Raw genomic sequence first — 27,915 nt, 5'->3', positions numbered from 1 at the left:
ATAGACAATCCCATTGATATTTTTTTATTTCTTTCCATAAAAACTTGACTAGATGTGTGACTCTGAATATCTGATCTGATGGAGACTTTATTAAATTTAGCAGCCTTTTCTAATGATGATAAAGACACAAGCGTGGGGTTATAATAAGTATGTTATAAATAAATAACATGACATTGTTATCTACGCTTTGGGGTGGATTTACTAAAGGCAAATAGACTGTGCACTTTAGAAGTGCAGGTGACCCCTGGAAGTACAGTTGCTCCAGAGCTTAATAAATGAGGGGAATTTAGTGAATGATGGGAAATTATCCAATCATGTGCAAGTAAAACTGAATTTTTTTCCTTACCTGCGAATGGGTTTTCTTTTCAAAGTGAAGGTTTGCCTTATGCAAAGTGCATGGTCTATTCGCCTTTAGTAAATGCACCCCATGTTTCTTTTTTGAATGGCATTTTTAAATATTTACTCTAAGTGTACAGTAATAATTACATTTGTGTTGCAGAATTTATTCAGAAGCTGTTTAAATTATATTAAACAATGGATACATATAGACATTATTATTGCTTTTTAAACTTCTTTTAAGGCAAATGTATAGCATATTTTTATATACTTTATTGCATTTATGGCCTAAACATATAGCTTTTTTAATATAAAGGCATAGCAAAATTCATATACTGATTACTATTATTCCATGAAAGTTCCCACTACCATTATAATTTTTCATTCAGATCCAAAGAAGGTAATAACATTTTTTAAACATTTACAATTAGTTGGCTTAATTGTTTGAAAAGAGGACAACCCAGCTGATTTTTACTCAACATAAGACTAACTTTTAACTATTAATTGCTGACCCTGTCATTTAAAAAATATTTATTAAGAGAATGTTTTTTACCAAACCAAAGATTGTGTTTGAAAAAATCCACCCAAAAGCAACATTTGCTTTTCCTTGAATCTGACTGAATCTTTAAGAATACAAAGTCAATACTCCAATGTAAATACTGTACATATTTTAGTACCATCCTACCTGAATGTCCATCAACCTTCACAATTGCTTTTTAACTGTATGGGAAGCTTGGGAAATGTTGTTTTACTTAAGTGATACTTGTCAGAAAAAATGTTTTTGCAGTGAGGCTGCTATTTTGTGACCAGTTTTTGATAAGCAATCATTATGCCATCTTTACTACTTTATACACCATGGACTGGAAGAAGAATTGGCATATCAAGTGTCCCAACTAGGAATTAGTGGGGGTTTGTCAAATCCTGTTTGAAATCCACAAAATCTGAACTTGGCTGAGAACTCTATTGGAGTCAATGGGGGGGGGGGTCATGATACTCAGTGCTGGCCATTTTTAAGGCCAATGGGTAAGATGTTGCTTAAAAAAAGAGTTAAAAGAGTTATAAATCTGGGCATTGTCATGGAGGACATTTATTAAAGCAAATAAATAATTAAAAACACTGCACATCGATGAGAGGGTCCTTTTAATGCAACTTTGAGGGCAATATGAAAGATGCACCCATTTTTTTTAGTTGTATGCTTGGGAGATGCGTTTAAGCTATGTGTGGTGTTACCAATTTTACAGCATCAACAACACCATTTTTTGGCAGTACAAATTGTGGATCTGCAATTGATTTTTTAACTTTTCAATTTAGCTTGGCTTAAATAAAGCAACAGCAGAACACCAATCTGATTAATTTCAGCTTGAAAAATACTTTTTAGACAGTTTTGGATGTGACTGATTTTTTTTATCAAGCAGTAATAGGCCTGTATTGACTGCTGGACGTAGCAGGCACAGCAGATCTAAAAGCTATTGATAAGTTTATCTATACTTTTTTTAAGAAAAAAATGAAGGACACTTCAAAATCATAACCCCACACTCCCTAAATTCACTCCCATCTCCTGCATCCCCTACTAATCCCAGATAATTCAGAATACAGACTTCAGGCATGTGTTTGGTAGAAATGACATCACATCAGGACAGCATATGAGGACTAGAATGAGCACTAGAACTAGAAGTCAGAAAAAAGAAAGGGACAAGGCAGTAAAATTGCAATAAATAATTATTGTGTATTATCTAAGAGACAATAGGCATAACAATTATTTAATGGCTAGACAGTATGTAATCAGTGTGGTTAGACCCAAATAAAGGAGGGAGGGACCCAGCAAGCTTAATCTTGAAATAATATTAAAGAGTTTCCCGTGAAAGACAGTAGCCACAAATAATATACAGTGGCTGGACAGTCTGCAAGCAGATTGGTAAGGCCACAATATAAGAGGTGAGACATGTTTTATCTTGAATTTAAAAAAATTCAACAGCCATAAATATTGTACAGTGGCTTGACAGTACTGCTCAAGATGGCAGTGGGCACTGCTCAAGATGGCAGTGGGCATCAACTGACATCTGGAGCTGCAAAACAAAGCTACACTATTACCACTCCTTAATTCCTCCAAACTCTATGTGCTACAACCCAGCCCATATATAATCAATTCAAAATGTCCTTACTTGACTTGTCCCAAACTGGCAGATTCCCATCCTCCTTTTTATTTTTTTTATTTATGTATTTGTTTTTCTGTATTTTTTGTTATTGATGCCTTTATTGGACTGCGCACAGCAGAAGTCAGGCACATCTGGAATTCCTATCATTTGTCAAAAAATCTTTATCCTCCTAGGCACTGAGAAGCCAGTTGCATTATTTTATATTTATTTATTTTATTATAGTCAGTGCACTGAAAGTATAGATGCAGGGGAAAAACCTATGGCCAAAGACTGGCCACCCTTATTGCTGACACAAAGCTGCTCTTTGTTTTCAGCACTTCACTGCATACTTGTGCACTGAATAGCGTGTGCACCAAGCCCTTACATATTTACCACCCTATTGCCACAGCTTCCTTTTATTAAAAAGGTTAAAAGCAGTCATAAAGTCAGAGGCAGAAGTTCTGAATGCAAATGAAGTAGGTGAGTGGGTTCTGCAGGGCAAAGCAGTGAGCGATTGGGCTGCAATATCTTGGGTCAAGGCATGCTTGCCTTTTCTAAATCAAAGTGACAGTGCTATACAGCCACTGCATGTGCAGGAAGTAGTGGTGTGACTGACAAAATCTTTCTTCTCTTCCCATCCTAGGTTCAGAGCAGCCAGCTGTCCGCAAGTGCTACTAATGTGCCTTGTACCTCCTCCTTTTCTTCTGATAATCCTTCCTTCACAAATTGGAGGAATTGGAGTAAATATTTGATCACACCATTCTTGACCTTCTGCAGGAGGATTATATTGGTTATGTGCAATAATTTCTCCATTCAGATATTAAGGATTAGGAAGATGGCACCAAAAGGCATTAGAGGGAGAAAAGGGTTCAACCATATATCAGTAAGGGGACATCAGATAAAGAGCAGAAAGAGCTAGCAATGAATCTATCAGCTAGAACTTACTGTGAAATGAGCTAGAGAAATGAGTGTGGGAGGATTATAAGGTGGCAGATCATCTGTGAATGGCACCAATCAGAGAGAAGGAAAGCTCTGAAGATGAGGCAGAACAACAACAAGGGAGGATTTAGCACAATAATAATATTTACTGGTGAGTAGTTGAACGTCTATCTAATACACAACCATCTATCTATAGTCTACACCAAGGAAGAAAAAATTAGGTTAAAATAAAAGAATACAGAGTATATTCATCAAAATGCAAACAACAAACAAACATATGAGAAGCAGGTATACCTTAAGTGCTGGGAGCTGACCTGATATTTACTGGTAGTGATGTGTTCAGGCCCATGTCAAACTCATGACTCCTCTCCTCTGTGTGTACTTCCCCACTAATATAGGCTCATCTCTCATTGACTTGAACAGGGCCCCCCTGATTGGTAATTCTGTTACCCCTCTCCTCCCTCCGGGCATATCTCCTCCAAGATTGGACACTTTCCCCTCAATTTAACATAGCTCAGTCCCTCACTAGTACCTCCTCTCTTGGGGAGATAATTAGTTTGAAGAGAAATTAATTAAAGAGAAGGTCATCACCTTCTCTTTAATGGGGCACGTAACTATGCATGGTCATACCCGGGGCAAATTGTCCATCCCTGAACAGATCAAAGAAATATTCTCAGCATATCAAACACCCTTTGAAGTGAATAAAGGATTGTTATCCTCCCTGGCGGTATGATTAATTTGGATTTTAGGTGCTGAAAGCGGTACAATTATTTTGCATGGAAATTTGGCGTTTTGTATTGTAGGCCTGTAATTCTTAACAATAACACACTTAAATCTGTCCACCAAGAGTCTAGTAGATATCCCCGGTATGATGAAGTTTGAAACACAAAAACATAAATTATAATATAATAAATAAATAATTAAAAAAAAAAATATATAATAATAATAAAATAAATTTTGCCACGATTCACTATCGTTCAATTCTGCAAGTGTTCTAGTTTACTATCGCTGTTTTCTAGCTGGTCTAAAGCCACTTTTGATCTAAAGGGACACTTTTTGGTTTCTATGGACAATCTCCAGTTTCCAGGCAGAAAGAATAGTATATATAATATAAAACTGCATGCAGGGCATGGGACAAAGCACTGGGAAAAAAAGGGATGTGAAATGATTTCATACAGTACTGTAATCTGTAAGATTACAGTACTGTATGTGTTATGATTTTTATATTTCTTTTTAATTTGCTGCCAGGCTCCGCCCCGTGCGTCGCAACCCTCGAAGGGAATGGAGCCTGGCACAGAGAAGCTTCGGAGGAGGACACAGCCCACAGACACAGCAGGGGGACATAACAGAATCCTGACGACAAGGTAAATATACCGCACCAGGATCCTGCAATGTAATCCTGAGTGTGGCTCGGGGGTTACCGCTAATGGTGCTGAAATTTAACCCCGAGCCACACTCCGGAATACTGTCAGGGAGGTTAACACAGGGGACTACAAGGCCTTTATCTAGCTAACGAATTTGGCCCTGTCAAGCTCCCACTGCAGTACTCAACTCAGATGGTATCTCTTCCTTGCATTTGAATTTACGAGAAGTAAATAGCAGAGCATCTCCCATAACACACACATACCTAACATTCCTGCAATTTGGCACAACTGCCCAGAGGTACAGACTACTGCTATCTTCAGAGTTCTGCAATGTGGGACTTTTTTTGTTGTATGTGCTGCTGAAGTGGAAAAAAAATACAGCTCATGGAATCAGCCTCCTTCTGTGTGTTTATTGCCTTTGTTACACCACAGTGGCAGGTACCAAGCCACCATTATTTTGCCTGGAAAGCCATCTTTGCCATCCACCAGTTTGGGGAACCTAATGTGTCTGTGCCATTGCAACATACTGTCAATGGTAGGGTAGACATGGCCATGGATATTTGGTCCAAGGGCAGGGATACTACATTTCCGTCATGGTACACTATGTCAGTCTAGTGGCAGGGAGAGTTGCAGGAAAGGCACACTGCTGAAGGTGGTGGTATTGCCACATGTACTATGCAGTTCAGTGGTGTTAATGCAGTCACCTGTACCCTCTCCTCTTCACTAGACTTATTCCCACACTCCCTGGAACCAGCATCCCTTCCTAAGTATCCAAAGTTGCCATTCTGTTCTGAAGCTTGTATGTTTTAGAAAAGGAGCTACACTTAGCCAGTGCTTCCAGCAGTTCTCCAGGCCCAGGCCGAGAGGGAACTGAAAATGTGCAAAACCATAACATCCCCACTGATTCAACATATCATAAACAGAACAACCAATTCTAATAGTTCATACAGTTGTAAACTTGCAACCCAGTGGATCCCATATTATGTAACTGTTATGAAACATTACACTGGAGGGATGCACAAGGAATTCTCCATGATACACAGCATTTTGCTAACTATATAACATATTTTTTGTAACAGATCTGCCAGTGCCAACAAGCTCCACACTGATCTCTCCCTATGTTCTTTGTCAGAAGCACTCCCTATGCTTTCCCTATCATGGCTCAAGCACATTGTCAATAAAGCTACAGTGACCTCAGAAATTATAGTAAAGGAACTTGCTTATGGATTAGCCCCCTTATTAGTCCTTCTAAGACAGCTGACCTAAGTTCAGAAGCACATTATGGTTAAACATAAATAATCACAAACATGTAAGAGTCCCCAAAGCCAGTTAAAATAGATGTCAATTTATAGGAGAAATGGTCTTTGTAGCTTTCAATACATGAGTGTCACCAGAAAGGATTCAAGACCATCCAAAGACCCCAGATAGAAAAACATCACCCTTTTGCAGCAGTTGGGGGTTTACCGGAAATATTTGACCACTAAATAATGGTCAAACCCACATTTGATAAATATTAGAATCCACAAGGTCCTCAATGTGGATGTCTTGGATTCCTATTTATCCCAAAGGAGCAGCGGTTCATAGCCAAATGAGTAGGTCTCATGCAGTATCCGACATAAAAACAAACAGAGCTTTCCCCATAATGAAGTCCCATTTAGCACAATAATATATTTATTAAAAATGTATCGCACTTACAATGTTCCAATAATAGAAAGGCATGTACAGTAAGACATTAGCACGGCCCTGCTAAAAAACATGTTAGAATCAGGCAAATTCATCAATACATGTATGTATATACACACATGAGAATGTATATATGTGAAAAAAGTACTGACATACTAAATAATTCAAAAATCAAGCAAAAACTATGAAAATTAAAATGAAAATTAAAATGTATAAAATAAAATTAAATAAGGAAAAATGAGAAAAAATAAGAAAAATAGAAAATGCAAATATATTTTTTTGGTAAAAGTAAATACTGCGCTTACACTAAGTGGCAAAAGCTGCGACTAAAAAGTAGTAAACCATAAATCGTATAAAAATCAGAAAGTCGCGCTAAAAACTGAAGATGACAACAAGAAGTGTCAAAAAAATCTCATACAAATATGAGAGTGAGTGATGGTCATTGAGTGATTTATGTGCTTGTCGATGTAATTAAACACTGTGAAAAATGAAAAATATAATAAATATAAAATAAATCAGAAAATGACAATTAATTGATAGGACACAGATATTAACTCCTATGTCCAAAAGGAAGAATCGATAATAAGTGACACAATCACTGACAAATAAATATCTCAAGTGACAAAAAAAAGGAGATAATGTGACACATCTATGGAAACTAAACCATAATTAATATACAAAAACAATATAGAGATAAAGAAAAATAAACTCAAAAAAAGTCCATAACTCAAATGAAAAAGTAATAATTAAAGTCCATCCATGCTAGATGACATGCATGAAACCAAGTTTGTCTCCAAGTGCTCTGTGAAAATGGAACATAAACTTGCTGTGATGACAGTAGAGTGCGCAGATAGACCTCCACCTCTTAATAAAAATGCTGCCTCTTACCAGATGGAATTGGTCTCTTACTAACAGGAGACCTCAAGGGCGGATGGCTGCAACCCCAGCCAGGGATCTTTAAACAGGCACTTTAGCGTCCAAATCCAGGGACTCACTCCAACTCACATCAGCATAAATGGAAATATCCCCATGTAAAAAACAAAGTGCTCCACATAGCATAAAATCCAACGTTTTATTGAATATAAAAATAAAGGTTGCACTTACAAAACCATTGTAGTTAAAAAGCGTATATATGAAAGCCGGCCGGCTCCAAGGTAACCCGTGTCTTCCGGGTATGTGAATAGCGGTGTCGTCGGGACGTAGCTCCTCCTCCCAGGAGCTACGTCCCGACGACACCGCTATTCACATACCCGGAAGACACGGGTTACCTTGGAGCCGGCCGGCTTTCATATATACGCTTTTTAACTACAATGGTTTTGTAAGTGCAACCTTTATTTTTATATTCAATAAAACGTTGGATTTTATGCTATGTGGAGCACTTTGTTTTTTACATGGGGATATTTCCATTTATGCTGATGTGAGTTGGAGTGAGTCCCTGGATTTGGACGCTAAAGTGCCTGTTTAAAGATCCCTGGCTGGGGTTGCAGCCATCCGCCCTTGAGGTCTCCTGTTAGTAAGAGACCAATTCCATCTGGTAAGAGGCAGCATTTTTATTAAGAGGTGGAGGTCTATCTGCGCACTCTACTGTCATCACAGCAAGTTTATGTTCCATTTTCACAGAGCACTTGGAGACAAACTTGGTTTCATGCATGTCATCTAGCATGGATGGACTTTAATTATTACTTTTTCATTTGAGTTATGGACTTTTTTTGAGTTTATTTTTCTTTATCTCTATATTGTTTTTGTATATTAATTATGGTTTAGTTTCCATAGATGTGTCACATTATCTCCCTTTTTTTTGTCACTTGAGATATTTATTTGTCAGTGATTGTGTCACTTATTATCGATTCTTCCTTTTGGACATAGGAGTTAATATCTGTGTCCTATCAATTAATTGTCATTTTCTGATTTATTTTATATTTATTATATTTTTCATTTTTCACAGTGTTTAATTACATCGACAAGCACATAAATCACTCAATGACCATCACTCACTCTCATATTTGTATGAGATTTTTTTGACACTTCTTGTTGTCATCTTCAGTTTTTAGCGCGACTTTCTGATTTTTATATAAAATATATTTTTTTACACTTGTGGCCATTTTAGAATCTGGTGTTTGGAGCCCATCTCTTGTATGCTTTTCTTTTATTGGAACATTGTAAATGCAATACATTTTTTAATAAATATATTGTTGTGCTAAACTGGACTTCACTATGGGGGATTGCTCTGTTTGTTTTGAAAGTTGGATGTTGCATGAGACCTACTCATTTGGCCATGATCCACTGCTCCTGTTGGATAAATAGGGATTCAAGACATGCACATTGATGATCTATGACCAGAGCACCTTGTGGATTCTAATGTTTATCAAATCTGGGTTTGACCATAATTTAGTGGTCATATATTTCCAGTAAGCCCCTAACTGCTGCACAAGGGTGGTGTGCTTTTCTATCTGGGGTCTTTGGGTGGTCTTGAACTCTTTCTGCTGACACTCCTGTATTGAGAGCTGCAAAAACCTTTTCTCCTATGAACTGAAATCTCTTTTAACTGGCTTTTGGAACTATTACATTTTTGTGATTATATATGTTCAGCTAATCCTTGAATTTGTTTTATTTTATTTTTTCACCTATTTTGTTTGCTACACGTTATGGTTGTTTTTGTGGTTTAAACATATAAGCCAAATCACTTTGTATATACAGTATTTCATGTTTAATGTAACAGAAGAGCTGCACGTTTCTGTTCCTATATTGCTAAACTTTGTACCTAAGTATTGTGCTAGCTGCTCCATTTTCACTATTTTATAGGCCGTAGAGCGGAAAGTCCTTTTTTCTTCTATTGCAGCACATTATGGTTGCTGTCATGAATTCCTACATTATTTTGCCAGGTCCACAAACCTCAAACATGCAGTATTTTCTGTAAACCCATGATAGCAGTGAATGCAAACCTCATCATTATCACTTGATATTAGACATGGGCCGAACACTCCCCATTCAGTTCGCAGCAGAACTCCAGAACAGTGGAAATGTTCTAACCCCAACGGCGAACTCCTTTGAAGTCTATGGGAGCCGAAGAGGAAAAATTAAAAGTGCTCATTTTGAAGGCTTATATGTAAGTAATTGGCCATAAAATGGGTTTGGGGATCTGCATACTGCCCCTGGGACATGTATCAATGCAAATTAAAAAAAATAGTTTTTTTTCAGAAGCAGTGATTTTAATAATGCTTAAAGTGCAACAAGAAAAATGAAATATGCCTTTAAATATAGTGTCTGGGGGTCCCTTAATGTGCCTGTAAAGTGGTTAATTTGTAGCATGCATAAAACATGCTGCAGCAAAAATCACATTTCTAAAGAAAAAAAACAAATCAAATCAATTTAAAATGACTCAGGGTTACCCCCCCCAGTCAATACCAGGTACATATTACCCCTACCAATTCACCAAAAAAGTATCAAATATGTATAAAGACAAAAGACAAGTTTTTGACAAATCCTTTAGTAAAAAAAAAAAATATAGTATCCCTCGATGTACATCCATCATCAATCATGCCGTCCGCTGACCTGAAAAATAAAAAAAAAATGATTTTGGGGGTTGGTGGGCAGCATGATTGAGGATGGATTTACATCGAGGGACACTATTTTTTTCTTTTTTAATAAAGGAGTTTTACTTTTTTGGTGAATGGGTAGGGGTACTATGTACACTATACTCATTCACATACTGGGGGGTTGGTATCCGGGGGGCCCCCACCCACAGACCCTCACAACCACTGACCATGGTTGTGGGGATGAGGCCCTTGTCCCCATCAACATCGGAACAAGGTGCTTTGGGGCAGGGGGGCAGAGTAGCCACCCCCCTCATGTTGAGGGAATGTGGCTTGGTATGGTTCAGGTGGGGGGCGTTCGCTCACCCCCCTTTTCCTAACCTGCCAGTCTGCATGCCTGGATAAGGGTCTGATATGGATCCTGGGGGGGACCCCACACCGTATTTTTCTTTTCTTTTTTTAATTATGCAGCTGTCAGTGGAAAAACCCATTGACAGCTGATGACTCATTGGATGTTAAGAATGCCACAGCCAGCTTCCTGGCCCTGCTCCTTAACAACCAGCTTACACTGCACCGTGATTGGACAAAGCTTTGCCCAATCAGAGCACAGAATTACACTGGGCAGCACTCAGTGCATTGCAGGGTGTTCATCGGGGCAAACACCTGGCGAACACCCTTCAAATATGGGTTTTCGGCAAACAGCCGAACAGGCAAATGTTTGGCCCAAACTCATGCTCAGGCCAAACCATTCATCCATCTCTACTTAATATGCATACACTGGTTGCAGACTTTTTCACCAAGTAGTGAAAAAAGAATAAGTATGCACAGTTGAAAACAGTAGTCCCCATGTTTCCATTCTGACAGGTTTCATTTAAAATTCTAATTTTTCTTTTTTGAACAAGGTCTGTTAGTTCACGATCACATTAACCTCCCTGGCGGTATGATTATGTCAGATTTTTGATGCTCAAAGTGGTACAATGTTTTGCATGGAAATTTGGCATTTTATATTGTAGACCTGTAATTCTTAGGAATAACAAACAAGAGTCTAGTAGACATCCCGGGTATGATAAAGTTTGAAACACGAAATCATAAATTATAATATAATAAATAACTATAAATAATTATAACAAATAATAATATAATAATGTTACCCTGAAAAATCTATATTAAAGATTTTTCATATCTCATAGATATGATGTGGGTTAAATAAGAGTTCTTTTCGACCAAGAGTGAAAGCTTCAAATATAATAACATTTATTAGGAAGCAGTTGAAAGTCTAGCTAATACACAATCATCTATCTATCGCCTTACACCAAGGAAGAAAATATTAGGTTGAAATAAAGTATTTACATGAAGGAATACAGGGTATATTCCTCAATACAGTAATCTACACACATATTTAGTTACAAGTAAAAGGGCATTCCTTTCCCATAATTACCCATCCTTACCAAAGCTCCTTTCAGCTCGCTGGTCTATCAGAAAAAGAGCAATACCTCCCCCTTGGCTCTGAGTATATCAAACCAAGCTGATGTCTCATTGGTTGGCCTAGCTTGGATCATGATTGGAGGGCTTACTCCATAAGTCGGCCCCCTTTCATGCAAATTTTTGTGACTATGTTGGCCAAGTGTGTTAATTGCATTTCCCCAGGAAGTTAGGTCCATTGCATATCCCAGCATGGCACCCTTTCAAAGGAGTAGGTGTAGAACAATGGAATTGGCTCTCCATTGTTTGCATATACAAGCCTTGGCCCACATTCTCTGCTCTTAGCAAAAGCTTAAATGAAACCCTTTTTGCCTGGCTTTCATAGATGCCAGCTCAATGAAATATATTCATTATTACAATGTTTTACAGTTATTAATGGAGATTTCATATAAACTCATAAGGCAACAGATGGCCCCTTGTGGCCAGTTGAGAATATGAGACTCGGCCACACCTAGAATAATGGTTTATGTGCAATCTCCTTTAATATTTGGCACTTTCGGCTTTACCCTCTGAAATGAAATAAAACTCATTGAGAAGAAAAAGAAACTTTTAAAATCTCCATCTCTACAGTTCACACTTCTGGATCCTAGTATCGGTAGTCATCACTTGTTCAGGATGTCATAAGTCCATAGTAAAAATCATGAGAAACAGCACCAAAACACAAGAAGAAGAAGAAAAAAAAAAAAAAAAAAAAAAAACATGAGGATCCTTGTTTTCAACAGTCCAATAATAACAGTACAAAAGCCCATAATGTGCATCTGGTCCTGTTGCCCTTGCTTCTGGGACGGCCTTCCCGGTTGATTCCAATTGGATACAGCATACAATAATGGCCTGGGGACCAGCTTTCCTGGCTTTCTAAGATTATACTTTATTAATGTGGACAAAGGTAGAGAAAGAAAAACACAAGTACATTTAAAACATATGCATTCAACTGAATGCTTGTCTGGTAAGTCTGAGCCGTAAGGACCTTTGATTAGAATTGTCATAGATATACTGCGACATACTAATGAGACCCCTTTCCCAGTGACATGTGTAACAATTTGAATGGTTACGCCCTTCAGCCAGGTGTCTGATTTTCATCCCCCCATCTTTCTTCCTCCATTGTCATATGCCTGCAAGTACCTCTGCCCCACCTTCTGTGGAATACCACGTTGTGTGTGCGTGTATGACCCTTCACGTGTTCCAGGGAGTTTTGTTGCCATCGCAACTCACCACTAAATCCTTTTACTGAAACTGGGTACAGTTCAATCTTGGCTGGTGCCAAACCTTTGGGAATATAGCTCCGTCCTTGGCTACCGTGTGTAGCTACTGTATGAATCCTGCCTTTAGCAGGCTACGGAAGAGGTCATCACTTTAAGAGTTTTCAGTGCAGATTAGGCAGTGTCGCCTATGCAGACCAAAATAACTTGATTTCAGAATACGGATAAGTGTGATGTCATCAGTCACTAGTGGCTTCAGGAACAATCAAACTAAATTACTCTTAAGTACAATTGTATTATACTCCCTGCTATTTGCCAATCACTATGAGTCTCACCAGTCCCAGTATATCTATATGATATTCACACAATGCTCTTTGAACTTAGTTATGGCACGAAAAAGAAAACTGACCAACAAACAAAAAATTGATCAATGACCACATATGATGACTGCCCAATATTAGAACTGTAGAGAGGATTGTATGTCACATATACAACGAAAATAGTCACATGACCAGGTGTAACCAGGTGTTACTGTCATAGTTGGTAATAACTACCATGACATACATTTATATAAAACAATTATCCAATGTCGAAAGAGAAGAAGAAAAACTGTTGGAACTTGGTCCATCCCCAAAATGCTATAGGGAAGCTTTAATATTCTATATCAACATTTCTAACCATTTTAAATGTTCTCCATATAATGTTCCCCCTACTCCCCCCTTTTTTTTTTTTTAATTTATTTATTTTTTATTTTTTTTTGTATGGTGATTGTATAAGGCAACAATAATAATAATAATAATAATAATAATAATAATAATAATAATAATAATAATTATTCAATAATGTAATCAAATCAAAAACACTGGAATTTGCTCAGTTGCAGAATTGTCGCTGTCATTACTTTCAGTGATTGATGACGGTTTTCCCCACAAATCACTATTGCTCAATTCTGCAAGTGATTCTAATTTATTATCACTGTTTTCTAGCTGGTCTAAAACATCTTTTGATGTAAAGGGATGCTTTTTGGTTGCTATGGACAATCTTCAGTTTCCAGGCAGAAAGAACAGTATTTATAATATAAAACTGTATGCAGGGCACTGTACAAACCACTAGGGACAAAAAGGATGTGAAATAATTTGATACAGTAATGTAACCTATAAGATTACAGTGTACTGTATGTATTGTGTGTTTTTAACTTTTTGAATTTGGTGCCGTGCTCTGTCCCCATGCATTGCAATGCTCGCAGAAACGGAGCTTGGCACTGTGATAGATCGAGCGGAGACACGGCTCACACACACAGTGGGAGACATCGCAGGATTCTAGGGACAAGGTAAGTAACTTTGCCTCGATCCTGCGATGCAATCCCAAGTGTGGCTCGGGGTTACTGCTTTTGGTACCGAAAATTCACCCCGAGCCACACTCGAGATTACTGGTAAGGAGGTTAAATAAATGCTGTATGCAGGTCAGACTTTTAGAATGGGGTCACTGGCTTCCAGTGATTCTCAAATGTATCAACTGCTCTTCTTTAAAGCTAGACCAATTTATAAGACATTATCTGACAGCCTGTTGCATCATTCAGTTGACTGCCCATTGGGCACATCCCAAAAGAGATTTAATTATACATATATGAATTACAGTAACTTCAAAATCAGCTCATTATTTTGCTTTATGTATTCCATTGTATACAGTAATAATATTAGTTCTATAGTACTTGCAATACAAGCCTTTACAACTAATATATTTACCTTGTCAGTCTTTTATTATGCTATATTAGAATAGTGTAGAAACAGTTTACTATTGAAGCAGTTGTGTCAATTCAGTAAGCTGTTATTTTGACAGTGTTGTTATTTTATATTGCATTACTTTTCCGATTAATGTTCAATTCACATACATCAATATTATGGGGGTTTATAAATATTACTTTTTTTCATGACATTGTTATTTAACTAGTGCAAGCCTCTTTTTTATGAATCATTTTATTTTATATATTTTTCTCTATGTTAAATAGTTACATTTTGTGCTTACCTGAATAGAGATCTCATATAACTGACAAATAGTTCCAGTCAGAGATTAGCATTTTTAAGGGGTAATCATAATCTGTGCCATTTTTTTTGTATTTACTTTATTTACAAAATACCACAAAAATGTAAAATATAGTACATAAAAGATCAGGTGATCTTTGCATTAAAACCTTTAGGGAAATGAACATAGTAAATAACATACAATTCAGCATGTATTATGGTTTGGTGAATATATCCTTATGGTCCTGATATGTTGACAGTAATTTGACATAGTTAATACAAGCACTGTATGTAGTAATTTCAAACTTTTTGATGCAGTATTTTTTTTTAATGTAAGCCATTAACATTTTTGGAAATTGCTTTTAATACTATAACTGTAACAGCGTAATGCCTATACTTTTATACATCATGCTTGACAAGCATGTTATAGTAGATAAATAATTAACAGCAATAGAAAGTTTGTACGGAATGTTTTTAGAAGCAAATTTAACACTTACTTGATTATATATTTTAGATTCATAATAGTCATAGTTGTCATTTTGTCTCCATGCCATATATCTTCATTAAAATATAGTTTTAGACATTTTATTATGAAAAAAAAAATTATAATATTTAGGTAAATGCAACATTCAAAAGAAAAAGTTAGCATCTAGTGCCACTATGTGTCCCACAGGTTTCAGCAAAACTACTGCTACTACCACCGGTGAGTTGGAGGAGCAAATTGAGGCTACTCCTGGTGCTGTAACACTTGCTCTCACATCTGCTGATGTTACTGTGTCCTGTTTAACTGCTACCCCCAACAAAAGCCATGCAGAAGATATCCTGGTCCAAGCCGTTGAACATGTTTTGGAATCAAGCATAATCATGGACCTACAGTCTTCACCAACAGCACAAACACAAAGCTTACGAAGACGGCCAAGAAATTCTGTACAGATAGAAAGAACTAAAGAGCTTGCAGGTGTTACTCATAGAGGTATCTATGCTATTTTATTGTGACCCTTTTAAAAAGCCATTCATTAAGGCCATGGTCACTTATGTTTGTCATATCATGGCTAAAAGTATCAAAACATTTTTTCTTTAAATTAACACTGTCAAGATGTAAAATATTGGAATATTGCACCATAAAACCATCCCCAGGAATGAAACGGGGTTCAAAAAGTTTCAAAAGTAATATAATATAAATAAATAATTAATAAGCAGATATGTCATAGCATGAAATGACAAGACAATCACTGACAATGGCCATAAACATGGATTTAATTATGATGTACATATTTTATTTTAAGGTCTGTTTTGGAGGAAATGTTTGCATCGAAAATGCATTCCTCCTCACTAATTATATTGAATAATTTTCTTATTGAGCATTGTCCTAATTTTGTACTATTCTTTCTTGAAACTTTTAGGATACTGCAAACTTAATTTACAGGTAAAATATTGGCATTGTCCTTTTAAATATGCAGCAAACACATTTATATTTGGGATGCAGCTGAATTATGGAGATTTTTTGTGAAATAAATGCCCATCCATATAAAAGAAAAAGTGGTTGTTTTATATTTACTTTTAATTTTGCTGTGTGGTGAAAATTAAGAAAAATTATGAGCACATTTTCCAATTCTATATGAGGCTTAGATCCCTGGTACATCACTGTTTTTGTTTAACAATTAGAAAAATAAAATTGAGCAAATAAGTTAAAAGTAGAAATAACATTTACATGTTTAAATTTAAGACATGAATCTTTGCACTTCATTTTCACAGTACAGCAAATTCTACATAGTTTAATTAATAAATGTTTATCTGTTCTAATGATTTATCTCATAACGTATAATGATACATAAAGCAGCTTTTTTTCTTTTTCACTTTTTAATCAAGCTACTTTTTCAAGCAATTTTAATTGAAACAAATTTTTTCAACCCCTTTCATAATTATAAATCTGACTCTTAGCCATCATATGGGACAAGCAACTAATTTTAAAAAAAGATACCAAAGTGACAACAATACTTTACGCATACAATGCTATTTATGTGTATACACTCTATCTATCTATCTATCTATCTATCTATCTATCTATCTATCTATCTATCTATCTATCTATCTATCTATCTATCTATCTATCTATCTATCTATCTATCTATATTAATATATATATATATATATATATATATATATATATATATATATAGCTAGATATATCTAGATATATCTAGATAGATAGATAGATAGATAGATAGATAGATAGATAGATAGATAGATAGATAGATAGATAGATAGATAGATCTAGATCTATATATATCTATATCTGTAGCTATATTTGGGTGAGCTGCATGTAGCACAGGTAGCAAATCTTTTATTAAAAAATAATCACATTAAGTGGGCTCCACACTCACTACTGTAATGTTATACCAAACAAATGGGATGTGATACCATACATTTGATGCAATTAAACTCCTCTATTCATCATGCATTGAGATCTAATCAAAGCAATAACAGTTCAATCCTGTAAGTAAGAAAGAAACAGCTTAACAGGTGAAAAGATTTGCATCAGCACATTCTTTTTTTATACATACTGCATATTGGACATAAGATCATTTAAAATGTTTTCATCAGGTCTGTTTCCTGATAGATGATTACTTTTGCTGTGACAAATATGACTAATGTAGCAGAAATTCTGGCTGAAGCAAGCTGCTTTATATTATTTGTTCATGCAAAGAGCAGCTTCAAGAGTTCTGCTTCTAAATTACTTTAAGTTATAAAAGTACAGATGGAGGTTCTGAAACAAAGTTTCTACTTCTGGTTACTTGTCAACTGACAGCATATATAATTAATACAAAAATGTGTTTCCAAATGAATTGAACACACCCTGAAAATACAGTATTTGCATATTTAGGAAAGCTTCATTGTGGTTGCTCAATTTACAAGCCACGCAGAACCCTGAAAGTACATTATCATGTAGGTAGGTAATGCAAACTAACTTATATATGGCAAAATTAGTTTTTTTCAGTTTAAGGTACTATTAATTGTCACTAAATCTGGTTTGCAGTACTAGAAGGTTGTGAGAGTTGTTAAAAATAGTGCTGTAGTCTCAAAAAATAAAGATGTGAAAATATTTCTTTAAGGGACTCTGCTAAATACTTTTAGCAACTAGGATATGTCAGCTGTCCTACGTGAGATAGGTTGTTGTCTTATTTTATCCAGGGATGTACATTTTTGATTTAAAATATTATTATTTGTAGTAGATGTACAACAATACAATTAATATCATCTTTGGAACATTTTTTTTTTTTTTTTTTTTTATTAAATACTTGAATCTCCCAATAAAAGTGTTCAGGAAGCTCAAAAAGGGATAATACAAAAATTGCTCTCTCTCTCTATATATATATATATATAGATATATAAATGTCTAGATCTATATATCTATATAGAGAGAGATATATAGATCTCTATAGAGAGAGAGAGAGAGAGAGAGAGAGAGAGAGAGAGAGAGAGAGAGAGAGAGAGAGATAGAGAGAGAGAGAGAGAGAGAGAGAGAGAGAGAGAGAGAGAGAGAGAGAGAGAGAGAGAGAGAGAGAGAGATATAGATAAGACGTTTTTTTAAAAATATAACTCAATAAAATGAAATCTCAAATTTTATAATGCATTATACTGGTGCATAACAGGATATAGGCAAGTATATACAAATTGGGTCAAAGAAGATGGCGGCCCTGTGACGTCATAGGCTCTTCCAAACTAGAGTCGCATAACTTTATGGAACAACCTGAGTGCACTCAGGGAGGGGGGTATACTTAAAGGAAACATTCACTAAGAGCAAAGTTGTACATTTCTGCTTGAAGTTATGTTCAAATATGTTGAACCAACATTTTAGGTCCTCTCTGTTTTGATTTGTAGATGCATATCTTTTGCCAATTAACTTGTTAGCAGTACACGTCAAAATATGTCTGGCTACTATTAGTCTAGTCTTCCCACAACTTTAAAAAGTTATTTATTATTATTATTTATCCAAAACACAAAAAAGAACTGCTGCACAAGTAATATGTGCAGTGCAAACAAGCTTAAGATGCTATCCAATTATCTGGCATATTGCTCATTAACATTGCAGTATCCTTTATTGTACAGTGTTTAATTAGGCAGAACATGATACCATATCACCATTACTTATTGTCACATCATTCCATGCACTTACTACAACATTATGGCTTAATGTTTAAAATCATCTTGCTGTTAAGTGGAAGACATTGCATTTCTATTAAGCAGCAGTGAATGATTTTCCCAGAATTCACTTAGCCCTTCTTTGATCCGCAAGCAAAATGACTGATGAGCATTTAAGAAGGAAGGAGACACAGATAATATTGAATTTCCTATGCAATAATATTAGTAATTGCTAAAGATTTTTTTAGTGAATGTTCAAAGATATAGGTCTGACAGATTTGTAGTCTTTGATATAAAAGTTAGTTCAGAAGTTTTGATTCTTGAATACATTTTGTCTGAGGTGGTATTAAACCCAAAAAACAAACATTTAACCCCCTTGCCAGTATGATTATGTCTGAATTTTGATGCTGAAAGCGATACATTGTTTTGCATGGAAATGTGGCATTTTATATTGTAGGCCTGTAATTCTTAGGAATAACTCACTTAAATCTGTCCAAACAAGAGTCTAGTAGACATCACGGGTATGATAAAGTTTGAAACACAAAATCATAAATTATAATATAATAAATAACTATAAATAATTATAACAAATAATAATATAATAATAATTACACTTATTCAATAATGTAATCAAATCAAAAATACTGAAATTTGCTTAGTCGCAGAATTGTCGCTGTTGTTACTTTCAGTGTTTGATGACGAATTTCCCCATGAATCACTATTGCTCAATTGCAAGTGATTCTAATTTACTATCACTCTTTTCTAGCTGGTCTAAAACAGCTTTTGACATAAAGGGGCACTTTTTGGTTGCCATGGACATTCTCAAGTTTCCATGCAGAAAGAACAGGATATATTATAAAACTGTATGCTGGGCACTGGACAAAGCATTAGGAACAAAGGGGAGGTGACATTATTTGATACAGTAATGTAATCTGTAAGATTACAGTGTACTGAATTTATTTTGCTTTTTTACACTTTTTGATTTGGCGCCAGGCTCCGTCCAAGTGCATCGCGATGCTTGCAGGGAATGGAGCCCGGAACAGTAATAGAGGACACAGCCCCACATACAGCTGGGAGACATCGCAGGATCCTGGGGATGAGGTAAGTAACCTTGCCTGGATCCTGCGATGCAATCCCAAGTGTGTTACCGCTTTTGGTAATGAAAATTCACCCCGAGCCACACTTGGGATTACCACTAGGGAAGTTAATATATTGCAGCTTACCAACTTTAAATGCGATGGTTAAAGTAATTTAATTTTTTAAAGCTTTTTTTTTCCTTTATTGTCACCTGCTGATCTAGACAGTATCACTGTCTCCACTCCGGATAGAGAAGCAATGGAGACACTTTTAAACAGCATTTTCAAACTGGAGAAAGGGTAGTGCTTAATATAATAACAGATTTAGATGGACTTGAACAATGTGAATCTTACACTTTTAAGCAGGTACAACAACTTTTTTTTTTATATTTATTTATTTTTGGAATAAAGGTTTTATGATTGCTGGGCAGCTTGGTCTGTACAGGGGAGTTACAAAACAACAAACTTACTGACAGGATCATCAGGTGAATATAAAGAAAAAGCCTTAAAAAAGAATACTAATGCAACCACTACATTTAAGAATTGATAAGCCACCTCGACCCCAACTCAAATTGCTTTTGCAGGTCACCACAGCTGCAAAGCAAACAATCCAAAAGGCCTGACAAACCCCCCACCTAAACAGCTTGGAAACCAAGAATAGAATTACTAGATCGATGATCCACGCTAAGGTCAAGGCTGTACTCCTCAATAAGGTTGCTAAATATGAAAGACTTTGGCAACCTTGGGTAGATCACTTTCTCTCCTCCGATTTTGACAGCTTTCTACTCTGTCCCTAAGTCACTCCCTTCCTAATTTTGATTACATGCAGGCACCGGACCCCCCCTCCTTCCGGTGACTCCTCTTCTTTCTTCTGCTCTTTCTTTCTTTCTATGCCTTCTCCTCTTTCCTCCTCTTTATCTGTTCTCCTTCTTGGTTGTTCCCTGGCTACTCATTCTCCTCAATGGGATCTCCTCCCAGAATTCACATATCTACTTGCTGGTCCATGATCAGGCACCCCTAGTTTGCTATGTCTAGCCTGACTCTATTTGAACCTGATTCCCAACATCTGTTGTAACTAGTCCCCACTTGTAGGAGCAGCCCACTGCATGTTTCAGGTCCATAACTCACCACTGTCTCACTTTGTATTGGCTACAGTGTATATGATGTATCACATACTGGTTCTTAATGTTTTATTGATGTTATCATGATTTATACAAACGGGGCTGTGTCCCTACTATCTACACAGTTTGTTTTGTCTTCCACTCTCTATTTTGCTGCTGGGGGGAGCTTTCCCCCTCCGACTCTATGCCATGTACCTTTTACTCTTTCTATTAAAATGTTTGAACAAGAAAAGGAATTAGTAAGCCACATATAAAACATTTTTATTTTGGGGTTTAATACCACTTTAATAATAGCAACATGGTCAATTTTGTTCATGCACTTAACATGTCACAGAAAAAGCTTTACCACACTGCACTTTCCCCTGAGGAAGCTACACAATTGGTGAAACATGCTGAGAGTAGGTTTGGAGTTCAACGCACTTACAAACGTATTTAGTGCAAAATAAACATAATTTAAGAAAAAAGACTGTGAAGAAGATACAAAAAAGGCAGCATCTCAGTAAAGTGTAGGGTACAAGAAATCAGAAATGGACAGCTGTCAAAATAAAAAGGTTCAAAAACAGTATTACGATAAGAAATAACAATCAAAATAAAGAAAGAAATAATCAAACAAAAGATGTGCAGTCCTACAGTACTTTTCCTTTAGAAAGAAGCCACAGGCTAAGTAGAAAAGCATGTCAAAATTTAGAAGAACCCTAAAACACACCACCTGTCAGAGAGTTCTCCAATCAGCAGGAAGATTGAGCTTTCCTGATTGAACAGCTATAGGTGTGACATAGCAGGGGGTGTGTCTGACTTCTGCAGAAAGACCATTGCCTTTACAGAGAGAGCAAGGGTCCTTCTCTGTGGCATGCTTTCTAAGCTTTCGAAAATAAAAATTTGAGAGTTTGCACAATTTTTTTTTAATAAACCTGAAATGTATTTACCTGATTCAAATTGAAAAATTAACATTACATTTCATTGTAGAGGATGAAGTATGTTACGTCTGCATGTAAATGTTTCCAGTTATTCCTACAAAGGTCATGATTTAGAGCAAGGTCATTCGATTCAATGTGGTTATTAGCCATTAACGTCCAGCAGTATTTTTCCCTTGCAGGGTAAAATTTCCTCCAGGGATATAATGAGGTCATTGGTCAGGGGGAGAAGTGAAGGCCTCTTTTTGGAAAGCTACCCTGTGAGACAGCATTCTATCAATAATAGCTCATTATATCCACCGTTAATTTAGTGGTTATACATTTATACCATTTACATTCTCTTCACATCTTGTTGCACTTACTAAATATTTCATATACTAAGGCATATCACTTAGCATTTTTTTTAAACAGGGCTTCTAACACCCCCATGCTATTAAAAATTAGCTAGTGAGTTATTCATGAGTTTGAAAGAATGTAATCAAAATGAAAAATGTGGATTGAGCTGCCCAAGTTGAACCTATACAGGCACTATTCCCTTAGTTTCACTCTTACCATCATCGAAAGCTAACATATATTTATGATAGGCATATGAAATGTAAATAGAAATATCACAGTCAAGCATTACTATGTCAGATGTATTTTTTATTTTTTGCTCTAAAAATGGGACAGTTGATTCCATGGCCTACCTTGATAAAGATCTTTTAGCATTAAAGGGTTCATATGTGTGCACCATTCTATGTAATAAATGATAGTTCATGTAGTTCATCTGTTCGTGCTTACCTCCAGCAGGCAAAGCATATTGGGGTTGATTTACTAAAGGCAAATAGACTGCAATTGCTCCAGAGCTTAGTAAATGAGGTAAAGCTTCACTTTGCAAAGAAAACCCACTCATATGCATGGAAAATAAAAAAAATTGCATTTTTGCTTGCACATGATTTAATGATGAAAGTCAGTAGAGGTTCTGCTTGTTGGCTAAGCTCTGGAGCACTCTTGCAGAGTGCAACTGCTCTTTGCAAACCTCACAGTCTATTTGCCTTTAGTAAATCAACCCCTTTGTTATTATGTCTTTCTACTAGTAGACATATTGTATATGAACTCAATAGTTTTCCTTTTATTTATTTACTAGAAAGATTGTGGGTATAACTTTTACCAGTGATGATTTATTTGCTAGCTTTAGGGTACTTAACTACAACCCCTAACATCTCCAAGGGGACCAATGTTCAGTATATGTAGTGCTACAGAGGTTAGCCAGAGAATGCTGACATATTGCTGGAGGTATTCAGAGACCAGTGAGATGCTTGAGGTTTTATTAAAGTTATGCTGCAGGAGACTGTTAGACTCTGGTGATTAAAGCGAAGTTCCACCAAAATTTTGAACAATATCTGTATGTATTCTCTTCCTTGCCTAGATGCTGACATGCCATTTAAAAAAATTTAAATCGCCGTAATTACCTTTTATTTTTCTATTCTTCTTTGCACTTCCTGGTTCTCCTCCCGTGGGAGTAGGTGTGTTTCTAGCCTCTCCCAGACTTCTGGGAGCTAGTCTCAGGCTTCCCAGGATGCCTCTGAGCATGTGCGGGAACGAGCGGTGAATGCTGGGAGCACAGCATTCACCACATCCAGGAAATAAATGCTTGTGGGCTTCAAATGCCCACAATGAAGATGGAAACCGCCTGCAGTGAATAATATAAGTTATTCTTTCCGACGAAATCTGACACAGGCGGACATATTACACACAATATGTGAGTATGTAATGCTGGGAAGAAAAGTTTGTGAATGAACTAAAAAAAAAAAAAAACGATAGATAGGTGGACCCCCGCTTTAATTAAATGAGACTGCTGGAGATCACTACAATTAAAGCTACTATACTAATCAATGCTTCCTCTACTGGCTGCTGAGGATGGCAGGTTTCATCTTAAGTACCAGTGTACCAGTTGGCACATGCAATGTTTGGATGTGCAATATGTATATTACACATACTATAGTATAAAGCAGTAAATAGACACTAGTAAGGTATGCGCAAGTTGACTGCAGAATGATCTTTTATTTAACAAATTACAGTTACAGCTAGTATATGGATTCCCTTTATTATTGGGCATTAGCGATGTAACATCAGATTGTTCAGCTTTACATGATGTCTTAGTGACAAACTCCTTCCTTAACAAGAACATCAGCAGCATTAAAAAAGAAAGATATTCTCTTCTTTTCTCACTTCAATAAAAAAGTGTGTGTATAACTGCCTACGGTATATGCCTGTAGCAAAGATTTACCTCTACTTCCTGTCTTTGTGACTATAGAAAAAAATAGGGTCAAAAGGACCCTGTCACCAATGTAAAAAGGCAGGTAAAAGCACAGGAAAATCAAGTATTTAAAATGCTTACTTGCAGCATTTTCTCTCCTATATACAAATTTTAATTTATTTGCATTTTGCCCCTGAACTTACTGGAAACTTTGACATCTTCAGAAAGAATCAATTCCCTAGCACATCCTCCTCCCTCCATTGCACATCATAGCTCACTTCTCTCATGTCTAATTACTGTTTGTACTAGATCAGCTCCTCCATCCCTTCCAACAACTTACCCTATAACATTTTATGTAGCTGGATGGGAGGAGTGAAGAGGAATATCATACAGTGTAAGTTGAGTTATGCCCCGTACACGCGGTCGGATTTTCCGACAGAAAATGTGTGATAGGACCTTGTTGTCGGAAATTCCAACCGTGTGTAGGCTCCATCACACATTTTCCATGGGATTTGAAAAAGTTTGAGAATAGGCTATAAAATTTTCCGACAACAAAATCCGTTGTCGGAAATTCCGATCGTGTGTACACAAATCCGACTGACAAAGTGCCACGCATGCTCAGAATAAATAAATAGATGAAATCTATTGGCCACTGCCCCGTTTATAGTCCCGATGTACGTGTTTTACGTCACCGCGTTTAGAACGATCGGATTTTCCGACAACTTTGTGTGACCGTGTGTATGGAAGACAAGTTTGAGCCAACATCCGTCAGAAAAAATCCTAGGATTTTGTTGTCGGAATGTCCGAACAAAGTCCGACTGTGTGTACGGGGCATAATAGTTCTGAGCCTGCTAGGGTTGCTGACATTGCATCCAAGATGGCATTGGCCAACAGCAGTTTCAGGAATTTGAGATTTTCTAAACAAGGGAGGTTTTTACATGGATTATAATGCCTAAAATATGTTAAATGCACAAATAATCTTTTGAAAATGACAAGGTATCTTTAATATCCCAAACAAGCACACAGTCAGTTGTAAAACTTTCTTTCGATCTAAAAAATATTTTGCCTGGTGTTGGCCTGAAATCATAAAAAAAAACAACAGTGGTAAAAAAAGTCGGAAAAAAAAGAAAATTGCTTGGTGGTTAACATTATCATGGAAGATAGACATTTGGGTGATATTTTGCATCTGAGAACTAAATGTTTACATGATGTTTAAAAACAATAGTCTGTAGTGATGTAACAAACAATAATGTGCCTGATATAAGATAATAATTAATAAACAGTGAAAAGTGCCATGATTTAATACAAAGTGACCCTTACCAACAAACTATTCTGTTTTTAATTTTACTTTACTAAAATCTGATTGATTGCAATGAGTTACTGAACATTACACATAGTCAATGCATGATGCACTTTTTCATTAAATAGCTTTTTACATATTTAACATGTATTGGCTAATTAACTATTAGCATACATTACAAAATAAATAAATACTTCATTCGTATATCTAATTCGTTATAAACAAATCATATCACAGTGGAGATTTTGAGATTAAAGCTAAACCCCAGGCAAACAGATAAATACTCAGATATATTATATTTTTGGGAGCTTCTTTATCTGTACCAAGGTTTGAGATTTACACAGATGGGGGCAGGGAAGGGGACCTGATTTTTTTCTTCTGCAATTTAGTACCACTTACAGATCTAGCAGGGTAGGAGATATTGTTCTTGGTTGCAGTTTAGGTTCACTAACAGGTCTCCTCCTCTTCCCCATATTAGTGGCAGTGAAAGGAGGAGCAACAGACTGATAAGCTCATATATTGGTCATTCTGCACTTTCCTCCTATCAGAATGCTTGTTGTCAGCACATGAACTGATTTGCTCCTTGTAATGCTTCTCATGTTACCATACTGAACTATGTTGTACAAGGACTAAATGAGGATAATACCAGGTCGAATTCCAGTACTGCTTGCATTCATGAATGCATAGTTGTATTAATGTGTGTATTTTATATCCACTTTGATCTTTAATTCTTATACATAATGAAAAATGCAAAGGACTTCTTGCATTCATTCTGTTTAATTCTGATTAGACTTCAGTTTATTTTGATTTTAAATAGTACATGATATAGTTCTTGACATACAGAGCAACAAGAAATATTACATATAGCAAATGACTTAGAAAATACACTAGGCAGCCAATTATCACAATCATGGTGCATTACTGATTAAAAATGTATTTAAGCACTGAGCTGACCTTGTGTTAGATTTATCAGACAGTGTTCTTTTAATAAGCAGAAGGGTAATCATTTTAATTCATTTGTTTTTCTGCTGAGTAAGAGCTTTGGCAAGCTGGGTCTTTTTGTCTTTTCTCTCCTTCACCTAAGCACTTTGCTGAATTGGAACTTCCACAGCATATAATTTACTAATCCTCTTATCAGTGTCAATTTCCCATTCATTTCTCAATTTTGCCTAGATCATCAGTTAGCATTTTAGGAAATAAAATAAAATAATCACTTCTATTTCCTTTATTGGAATGTGTGACTTAAAAAATAAATGCAGAACTATAATCAATTTATTTAAAGCTATATTAGAAATGTGAAAATTAATAATGTTTGTTGTTAATGCATGTCTATAGTCAAATTAACACCCCATTTACTCCAGTCTTTACAACATTGCCCACTTAATAAGTGTTGTTAAGAGTTTTCATGACAATTATTGACATTACCAAATGCAGAGGCTTATGACCGAGTGATCTCACCTAAATGTAAAGACTAGAGCTCAAGCATAGCCGCTAATTGACAAGCTTACATGAACTTATTTTCCTTTAGCCTCTTTCAGTGGGCTTGACACTGTTTTAGTGTAAGCTTTGTTTTCTGCAGGATAGAAATTTTAAAGCCTTGTTTACTATTTTTGAGGTCATCTGGTAATAGGCAGCCAAAATAACGTTTTTTTTTTTCATTTGGCTATAGTAGTAATTTAAAGTGGTTGTAAAGCCTATGTTGCTACAGGTAAGCCTATAATAAGGCTTACCTGTAGCTACCCCGGATATCTCCTAAACCTGCATGGTTTAGGAGATATCCCCTGTATCTGCATGTGCTGATGCCATTGGCACATGTGTGCCATTTGCTTCAGTGAGTGTGCCATTCCCAGTGGCTTCTGCGGGAGTGACGTCATCGCAGCTCCACTCCGGGCAATCACAGCGCTGGAGCCATGATACCCAGAAGTAATTCTGGGGACAAATGTCGCCGGGTGGTGCTGAGTATTACATAATGAGCTAGTATGCTATGCATACTAGCTCATTATGTCTTTGTCTTGCAGGTCTTTTTTTGTTCATGTGGGTTCACAACCACTTTAAGATAATATAATCCTCAGATTGTCCTTTCCTTTTCTAAATGTGATCCTTTCTAAAGCTATTCAGGTCCTTCTCTCACCAAAACACCCAAACTGTTTTATTATTTGTGAGTGATAGATTCACAAGAAATTAATTATTCTTTTTTTTAATGACTCCCCCAGTCACATGAAGGTGTAACATAAATATTATGGGAGCCAGTTACAGTGACATCATGAGCTCCATTGTGATTGGTGTTTAAATGTTATATTTAAGTTCAACATTTTCTTTTTTTTTTACTGTTTATTTCTATTTGAATCTACTGTTTTACTGTTAATCTATTTTACAACCTAATTAACACTAGGTGCACACATAGCACTGGAGTCCCAGTGCATTATAGGT

At 36.2% G+C, this 27,915-nt stretch overlaps 1 protein-coding gene across 1 annotated transcript in view; it reads left to right on the top strand.

The window, feature by feature from the left end:
• Positions 1-27,915, top strand: part of CSMD3 (CUB and Sushi multiple domains 3) — a 1,635,173-nt gene that overhangs the window by 696,136 nt on the left and 911,122 nt on the right. The window contains exon 7 of the mRNA XM_073632169.1: positions 15,366-15,665. Coding sequence (XP_073488270.1) covers positions 15,366-15,665 — 300 coding nt within the window. The remainder of the gene's footprint in view (positions 1-15,365; positions 15,666-27,915) is intronic.

The sequence above is a fragment of the Aquarana catesbeiana genome, linkage group LG05 (genome assembly GCF_042186555.1).
Source record: "Aquarana catesbeiana isolate 2022-GZ linkage group LG05, ASM4218655v1, whole genome shotgun sequence".
Lineage (NCBI taxonomy): Eukaryota > Metazoa > Chordata > Amphibia > Anura > Ranidae > Aquarana > Aquarana catesbeiana.
This window is presented reverse-complemented; position numbering and strand designations above follow the sequence as displayed.